The sequence below is a fragment of the Glossina fuscipes genome, unplaced genomic scaffold, assembly GCF_014805625.2.
Source record: "Glossina fuscipes isolate IAEA_lab_2018 unplaced genomic scaffold, Yale_Gfus_2 3, whole genome shotgun sequence".
NCBI classification, from domain to species: Eukaryota; Metazoa; Arthropoda; class Insecta; order Diptera; family Glossinidae; genus Glossina; species Glossina fuscipes.
This window is the reverse complement of record NW_023998417.1, coordinates 9,160,524-9,170,295: the sequence shown is the minus strand read 5'-3', so window position 1 is coordinate 9,170,295 and position 9,772 is coordinate 9,160,524. Positions and strand designations below refer to the sequence as shown.

The 9,772-nt window shown below is 33.6% G+C and overlaps 1 protein-coding gene across 2 annotated transcripts; it reads left to right on the top strand.

Annotated features, from left to right (window-relative positions):
- The first annotated feature begins 2,429 nt into the window (after positions 1-2,429).
- On the top strand, positions 2,430-9,726 carry LOC119634916 (allatostatin-A). Of its 2 annotated transcripts, none has more exons than XM_038029348.1 (3): positions 2,430-2,647; positions 8,436-8,894; positions 9,241-9,726. In XM_038029348.1, the coding sequence occupies exons 2-3, from the start codon at positions 8,474-8,476 to the stop codon at positions 9,354-9,356; spliced, it is 537 nt and encodes a 178-aa protein (XP_037885276.1). In that variant the 5' UTR covers positions 2,430-2,647; positions 8,436-8,473; the 3' UTR covers positions 9,357-9,726. The 2 variants fall into 2 exon arrangements, with proteins under 2 accessions (XP_037885276.1, XP_037885277.1); XM_038029349.1 differs by having other exon boundaries at positions 2,432-2,647; positions 9,244-9,726.
- The last annotated feature ends 46 nt before the right edge of the window (positions 9,727-9,772 follow it).

Sequence of the window (9,772 nt, the reverse complement as noted above, 5' to 3'; positions counted from 1 at the left end):
GGCTCATCAGCAACTAAATACTATATGAGAGTTTGCGAACATTCCATTATCCATCACAAGTTACAAATAATCTATAAGAAAATTTGGGTTTTTTCAGTTATAACAAACAAATTGACATAAATTTGTCGTTATTCATGCGAATTTTTCAAATTCTGTCTGGAAAGTTTAGTCTCTTTAAAGAAATCGTTGAAAGCAAATAAAACGTCACTGATCCATTTTTAATATACGTTAATAATGCATATTTTTTTTTTTTTTTTTTTTTTTTGTATTAAATGCAAGCCATGTTAATATATTCATGTCACACAGATAGCACAATAGTACAATGTGGCAGCAACAGCAACAGCAACAATAAAATGAAATTCTTTCTAATTTACGTATGAAATATCATTTGTATGTAATACGTTATAAAAATATGTCGGAGAAATGTATACGATGTGGTATGTTTATATATGTTGGCTGCAACAAGTGCTTGTATAATCTACACGGCATGTGATGTGAGTTTCGTTTTAATTCTGTAGCACAACGGCACAGCGGCAAACGAAGTAGAAGAAGAAGAAATGTCTCCAAGTCAATGAGACAGTTGATATTTCACTAAGCGTTGTCGTCATCACATCTTTTTTTGCTTTCGATTTTTCCTTTCACATATAACTGTCAACCCAAGGAATAGCCTTTAAAGCCTTTCACGGCCATGATCATCCTCCAGCCTTTCGTTCCCCTTGTGACCATTGTTTTTTAGCACATGTACGTGAATTTATCGTAGGAGTCGTAAGAAAGCATGTTACCGCATTTGCCTTTTCATTAAAAGCACACTCAGTTCCATGCCTTCAAGGGCTTGATGCTCTATGCATTTAAGTTGAATCGAATGTCGAGTTGCGCGCAACCTGTTATTAAGAGATAGAACATTACACAGAACTCTAGGCCTGTGTGAGCGAGTAGGCAATTGGCCTTGACTAACAACTCAACGGTACTGGGTTCAAATCTCAAGTGCGATAGAGTTTACAATAAAGCCGATAGCCTTAAATGTTAGTGTTCTAAGACAACTGACAAGATGCTAACCTGCAACATTAACGGTACAAGGCTGAGTTTGATGCGCGAACGCAGCTTTGGTGTGAAGCCAACATATTTTTCGCGGGTTACTCGTGGCTGAACACGTCCTCATCTTATTATAACTGCAACACCTCGCTCCCAACTGATCGTCATATATGCTAATGCGCTTCTGCTTCACTTCCGCAAAGAGGATGAGCCATTTTCATAGAACTATATGCAATGCGCAGAATATATATAATCGATATGTGGAAGGGTATACTAAATATAGGGAAATTGTTTTTGAGTATTTAAGGGCTAAAATTTTCAAACTAACTATCCAAGCTCCACGAAAATTTTTTTTTTTTTTTAAATAAGCTTAAAAGTTGAAAAAGAACAAATCGATCCACGCGGTATGTCTAGTGTTAAACAAGTCTCGAAAGAGAATATTTCACTACCATTATCTTGCTAAAGACGTTAATTTTTCAAAAATGCATTAAAACAACTTCCAGTCCTTGATGATCGGTCTTATATATATATATAAAAAAAAAAAAAAATAATAATACATATTAAAAAAGTTTTGTTGTTTTTTTACAAAGTCGAAAGCTAATATGAAACTTATACTTTTTACATAAAAATTTCAAATATATATATATATATATATATAAGAAAAAAAAAAAAAATGTTCTTTAATATAATAATAATCTCAAAGTCTGTTAATGCCTCGTGGATCATGTTCTCAAAGCGTACCATAAAGCAAAATGTAACAAAATAAATAATAACTTGTTGCACACATATACTGACCACTTCAAATAGTTCTAGTAGTAGCATCCAGCCACAATATTTTTAAGTAAATAAAAGATGAAAAAGAATAAGATTCAAAATAAAAAAAAAAAAAAAAAAATAAACAGTGTTGTAAATAAATTCTTTAAAACCGCATTATTTGCTCCCTTTTCTGTTTTGAACAGAATTTTTTTCATTATCGATTATTATCGTATTAAACCCTCTTTGCATAAGTACAACACCGCTTGACATATATATACATATATATATTTTACGCGCGCAAAATATTAAATATTGGTCTCGTCGATGCTCTTAACCCTTATCATTATCATACATATACTGTAAGTACTGGATTTAAGTGGGTGGTGGGAGCAGCAAGAACTTCGTGCATTGTTTTTTTTCTTTTTTTTTGTTACCACTTCTTTTACAGCATTGCTGCACGAAAAGGCGAACGATTAGATAGATATGTAGAGGTGATGGTCGCGAATGGTAATCGTAAAAGTGTAGCATTGCTTCAATATTACATAGCGACATCAACAGCGACATCAATTCTTCTTGGCTGCAATTCATATAAAGAGGACGAATGTCATGTTTTGTTCTTCAAAAGTTAAGCAACTTCTGACCCGAGTGCAGCTCATCGCGTTACACCAAAAACGATAAAAAAAAATTTAATGTTTACATAAAATTAACAAAGTTTTTATTTAACCATATTGCGGTGTTTTTATTCGTTAACTTGTTGGCATTTTGGTGGATGCATTTGGAAAGAAATTTGATTTTTTAAACTCATTTTCAAACTGTCTACGCGTGTGGCCATCTTATCACAAACGTGATCCCGATAATAGTAAGTTAAAGCCGGCGGTAATTTCAAAACAATTTAAATATTAATAAGAGTATAAAAGAAAGAAGGAAAAGAAAAAAAAAAAAACAGAATGACTTAGAAAGAGCGATAGAAGAGCCATATCCAGACTTATCTATTAGAGCAAGGTCTATCTATCTTATAATCTTGAGATTAAGATAACTCGCTCGATATATGATAGTGTAGTATAATGTTAGATAAAATTCGAAATAAAGTTGTAAATCGGAGAAAAAGAACAAAAATATCTTCAAAAATAAAACAAGTAAGAAATTTGTAATCGGCTGAGACTGAATCTTTTATATCCGGTGCCTTTAGCCTAAGAAAGACTAAAAATGCGACAAACAAACAAACTAAATTTTCATATTCTGTAATATTAGATGGGCGTGGTTGACTATTTCCATTTACGCGAAAATTGTTATTGTTATGTTGTGTCTGTTGCACTTTATTCGTACCGGGTAACCCAGAACGCAGAAGTGTCCTCAGTTTATGGTACGCTGTAGGCGTGTGCTTTGGCCGATTTTGTCAATTTTCAACATCAAGATGTGTCCAAGAACTTTCAATATTTCTGCAAAGTTTGAAGACGATAGCATCATTCTCTATTGCGGCCAGGAGAATGTTTACGCAGGTATTGTAGTTCTGCATTAACTCCGCAACTCGTAAAGAAATTAGTGAACATGTTACTGCGGTTATGGTATAGGTATTGTATGCATAGTTCCTCAGTGCATATCTGTTCCAAAGCAAAAAGATTGCTTTCTGACTGTGAGCCTATCAGGCTCATCGTGGTAAAATTCGTTAGAAAAAATCCAAAGTGTTAATTTTGATATCGTGAGAAAACGTTTTTTTTTTTATTGTTTATTGTTAATCTAAGGCAAAAAAATTCTTTTGGAAATGCAATATGATATAATGAAAATATTAAGACTTAAAGTTTAAACGAGCCACAAAGGCTCGACCGTGGTCCGTTTGGAGTTAATTGCAATGCTATTCTCTTGAATATGTTTGTGCAAGAGTTTTGCCACTCAATCGAAAAATAAAGTCCCAAAAGTATTTTTCTTTCTGCTGTGCAGCTTTCACCGCTGAATAGAAAACTAAATGACGAGTAAGTACGAGAGGAATTTTCAAAAGAGATGATCATTATTTTTGAATAAATATAAAAATGTAAGTACATAGTTCATCAGTTTATGGTTTCATCAGTCGTTAACACGAGAAAAAAGCGATTAGAGAAAATATATGTAGCAAAGGACAACATTAAAAAAATTAACAATAAATTTATAATAAATAAATAAACTGTAGTGCGCCATGGTCCACCATTAAATACCTTACACTTACCTACAGTTAATTCAAAATAAGGCTTCGTATGAGAAGTGGTCGAAATATTGGTCCGATACGAAACATTTTCAATAGAATTCGTCCTTGGGCCGAGAAATGTCGGTGCACCAAATTTGCTCGATATACCTCGAAAAGAGCGGCCTATTAATGGAAAAAAGACAATGCAGACAAACGGATAGACCAGCTTAGATTGATTCTGAATCGATTGTTGCAGTAAAAGGCGGATCCACTTTAATTCCTTCTGGGTACGGACGAACTTGACACACTCTGTACCCCAAGTTGTTTAGGCTTCGTGCATTCGACTAAATCTGGATTTTCTTTATACTCACCGCCATTGGCACACTTATACTGGAAGATAGAGCTCGCCGTACCTCGTATCGCACATATAGTACATCGTACCTTATTAATATTTCAGGCGTCTGCCGCACTCCTTTCCTTCGGTCCTTGAAAAAATGTTGTGATAAATCTATTATTCTAAGCAAAATGCTATATATCGTGATTTCGACAGACAAGACAAGACAGACATGACTGAAACATTTCACGATCACTTGATGAATAATATATAAACATAAGATCAAGAATAACGAGCAATATGTACGTCCTATATGGTCCGAGATGTACATTTCCAAGTGTTTGATGAATCAAATATCTCGTTAAGAGGACAACTATACTCCATAATTGTCTTGCAGTGAGTGTATATGATAATTATTACTAACATTCTTGCATAGCGCACACATAGTGATTCCAAACTTCTCTAAACAATAATTCCCAGGTACCACCAAACGATGGAAATTAGATATGTAAACTGATTGCATATCCTATAGTTTTGTTAGCAGACTGGTTTCTTCCCCATTTCGACTGTTTCTTAAAATAGTTGAATAGCTATAGATTACCATATGTTCTCACATTTCTGACCGTAAGGTGTGCACGTCTTCGGTCAAATACAATTTTCTATGTTTTGTTTCTGAGAAAATATGCTCAAAGCCGAAAACTTTCTAATGTGTTTGAATGTTTATACGGATACGTTTTCTCTTTCAACTTCCGTCCATACGAATAGTTTATATTGGAAACGAACAAAAACAATTAACTGAAAAAAAAAAAAAAAAAAAAATATATAGCATTTAAGGAACGGATATGAGAATCAATAGCAAAAAGTTTTTGATTCCTTTCTCTTATTATTGAAAGGCAAGATAATGTTTTGCAATGACGATGAAAACGTTTAGTCACAAAGAAATATCAAAGGCTTGATTTAAGAAGACCATTTTGAAGAGACATTCGGTTAACTTATATATTGTTTTATCTCCATTTGTTTCCTTCAATTGATAAAAAAAGTTTTGGAAAGGATCTCCCATTTTACTTCTCTTAAAAACGATAGACATGTTCGTTGAAAAGTTTGATATTAAAAGCTTTTGAATCCGAATTTAAGCAATGCATGGCCAAGGCATGTTTTTTATTAAGTAGCTCACGCTCACTTAATTCGTCCACCTAGACAATGTATCGATGACTAAGGTCTCAGCTAAAAAGTTCACAATTTGTCGGAAGTTCTGATAGACGAGCTATCCTCATAACCGTTTTCGAAGTTTTCGGAAGCCCTGTTGGGCGTATTATCAGCATAACTGCGTCTAAACATCTTTTTTTTTTTACATTTGAAAGCGTTTTTTTTCCAACCACCATAACGCCATCGCATAGATTTACGTCGCTTTCTAACTTGTTGCATGCAAAAATTCCCCATAAATCTCTTTGAATGTTCGCATGTATTTGTTAAACATATAGTGAGTACTTGCTACTATACTGTCAAAAAAAAAAAAAAAAACACAAAAAATTGAAATTCTTTTATATGCCTTTGTACAAAAATGTTTTAAAAAATTTCATCTAAGATTTAAAGTTTATTTGACTTATACCAATGATCCTAGAGTGTGACAAGGCACACATAATGAAACCAGTAAAAGCGTTATATACATATTTAAAGAAGAAGAAGAAGAAGAAAAAGAAGAAGGAAATGAATCTACGTCTTTTACGTGGCACATTCTTGCGCCCTTTGACTGTAATGCTTCAATGTAAGGGCAAAAAATGTACAGAAAGGAGACGAGGAGAAGGAAATGGGTCGAAAGCAGCAAGTGTAAGATAGCGTTTGTCAAAATGACGTTTTTAACTAAAGCTATTTAATAAATAAATTCGTTTAGATGGATGAATAGAGAGGATGGAGGCATCCATCCATCCATCGTTTACTTTTAGGCAAATCAAGTATTTCGACTTTATTCGAAAATCAATTTATTGCGAGTTCATTAAGCACGCGATAATAATTTTAAAAGATAAAATGTATTAAAAAATATTAAAGGTTTTTCTCGCGTTAAAACATATTCACGCGTACATCGTCTACATAGGATTTTTAATGTTTTCTTATTTGTTATTTTGTTGAGCATGAAGGATTACTACCTAAGAGAGAGAGAGAGAGAGAGATAGAAAGAGTAAATAATTCTTCCACCTCCATTAATGACATATTTTTTTATTTATTTATGCTCTATTCATCATAATGCAACAAAAGTAAACTGATTTGCTGTTATAAGCTTTTGCTTTAATTTACAAAAATGTGGTGCCTCCGTTGAAAGTATATCAAATTATTCCGATTAATATAAGCTTCGTTGAAGAAAGATAGAAACACTGGTCCGTTTTATTTGCTCGTTAATATTGCTAGGCTTGTCTTACTTGATAACAAGTAAGAAAATCGCAATCGCTGGTGATCGAATCTCTTATGCCCATCACCGTGATCCTTAAAAAAGAAAAATAGAACTAAATTTTCATACTCTATAGTATCGAGTGGGAGTGGGACAGGAAATTGGATATTGCTTTGGTGTGTATTATCTACTTTACGAGTAACACGAGCAAAAAAAAAGTGTTGTCATCGGACTCTGCCCGTTGATTGGGTTAGGCCGGTTTCAAACTCGTAAGAGAAATCTTCATTTTTTGCTCATGTAAGGATGTTTACCACAGGCACTACACAGCAGGCAGACAGACGGATATTTATACAGACGGACATGCTCAGGTGCATTCTGAATTCGAGTCTGGCCCAGAATTTCAAATCTCAGCATGGTGGAGTTTTTTTCGATGAGTGCTCAATCAGTGAAGGCCTACCTCTTATCGATTGATCACATATCCACTACGCTGAGGCCATGATCTCTCTACGTCTTTCTCTCTTTTTTTCTTTCGTCCCTTCCGTTTTGATTGCATCACCGCGTTACAAAAATTTACCATAATGAAGAGGTTTGTCTTAAAGCCTATCTTCGCCTTTTTTATTTGTGTATGATGACGTGTCGTAGTTCTAAGCGATTTTTGTAATGAGTGGTTGAGTTGGACGTTTTCGTAAAATTGGTCAATTATCCCGCATCTTCTCGGTTTTCTCTTTAGTTAAAAATAGCATATTTGTCGAGGGCGACTCCCCGACATAGTTTTCTTTACTTACCATTTTCTTCTAATCCCTCTCAGCATTTGGAATAATCATTCTTCACATAAGCCTATACATGCATGCCTGTTGACTTTAGAGACGTTACAGTTAAACAATTATTGTAACTACACTAATGGCAGTAAAGTTACTTTATCATTTCATATACACCAAAAAATTGCTTTAATATTTAGAGAGAAAAAAAAAATAAAAATTACTTATGTTAGGTATCTAAGATTCGCTTCAAGGCCAATGTAACTTTCGCAGCCGTTACGCTGAGCAATTTACCATATTCAAACAATTTGTCATTTCTCGTGCTGTCGTCGTTTTCCTATTTTCCTCTGACAACTGGCAAATATATGCGAAAGAAAACTAATTGTCATCGCTTCCATGTCGCTTTTCTTTCTTATAAGCACATTAATGCGTATCTTTTTCTTCATTTTTTTACTTCGCTGCAAACATATGTAGACAAGTAATAATTTTAAGTTATTTTTTTAACCAATAATCGAACAAAAATTAATTTATTTTCAAGTATATCACGTATCTCTTTTAAAATAAGCGAGAAATATTACTGTTCAAAACGATATATAATTGTGGCGCCCGCTTAAAAAATAAAAAAAAAAAAAAAGACATCAGTATATGAAAATTCATCAAAGACTATCTCAAAATACAGAGCCTGTAGGTCGAACACATAAATACATGGACAAATATCAGACGAGCAGACGTACGTAAGTCTACCTTAAACCTTTCTGGGTGTTACGTACGTCCGCACGTAGTTAATATACCCTATACCATACATGATGAAAGGTATGAAAAGTTAAGAAATTTTCTCTCCGAGGGGCGAGTTAATTATCATCTGCATTCTAGAGATGCCGGCAATCGGTAATGATAGAGACTCGCTCTGCTAAGCCTTTCATATAATCGCAATTTCATAAAATTTCACTAAAAATTAAGAAATCGAGATACATTTAAGCTTTAAATTGAATCGATTGATTTCTGTCCATTCAGCTTTGCTTCCACATCTCGCTCTCGTTGATACAATAACAATGATGACGATAAATTTTACTTGTTTGTTGGTATTGTTGATCTGCTGGCTGAATATGAATATGTTCTGCTGTCAACCGAACTATGGAGATGATGACACAAATGGAAACGATATCCATGATGCATCACAACTCAATTCCTTATTTAGTATTAATGCGGGCACTAATATGGAAATGGATGATCATGATGAGAAAAACAACTATGATAAGCGAGTTGAACGCTATGCCTTTGGATTGGGACGACGTGGATACACTTACACTAATGGAAATGGCATGAAACGTTTACCAGTATATAATTTCGGCTTAGGTAAACGAGCTCCATATTCATTCGATTTGGATAAAAGATCTGGCTACAATCGAATTGATGATGAATTATTAACCAAACAAGAATTAGATAAAACTTTTAATACAGAAACAATGTTAGGTAAGAAATATATGTCACATGTGTGCGTAAAACCGTAGCGATAATCCAATAAATTTGAAAATATATTAATATATCTATATAGCTTACGCTTACCCATACACGCACAAACTCACGCATAAATGCTCTCCTGTGCATGCAACGCACACAAATAAAAGCAATTATATATCATGAGATTTTCATAAAGGAAATATAGATGGAAAATTTACTCTGAAACATTATGAAAGAATTTTTGCCTCTTAGCTATGGTTCCTCGTAAAGATATATTAAAAATGAAATTCGCTACGGACTTGTGCACACACTTAATATACTTATTTTATTTTATTTATTTGTTTTGTAATATTATTAGCAGATGAGAAACGTAACCAGCCATATAGTTTCGGTTTAGGTAAGCGTGAGCCATCGGAAGAGGTTAGTCGTCGAGCTTCCTATCCTATGCGATATGGCTTTGGATTGGGCCGTTAAAAGCGTCTAATTCATTTTGTTTAAACTCCAATTAACTATCGTTGTAACTTTTTACATTTCACTGGAATCCAGCCCAGCTTATTTTAAGTCTACGAAAATTACATAATCACCACTAATGAAATACATGTATGTATATGTGTTCTTTGTTTTTTTTTTTTTTAGCAATTAGTTGCATAAACATTAGTAGTTCTCTTCTTTCTTGCATGAAAAAGCAAATACGGAGAACATAATTTATGTGTGTATGTCCCCGTCATAATCTGTAAAAAGAAGTTAAAATTTAAAATTATATTACAATTATTGTGAGCCTCAGATGATGATCACACAAGAAACTAAAAGCCAATTCAATTATAGAAATTAAGTATCTAAAATAAGTTCACAGAATTCTTTACATAAAATATGTACATACATACAAAAAT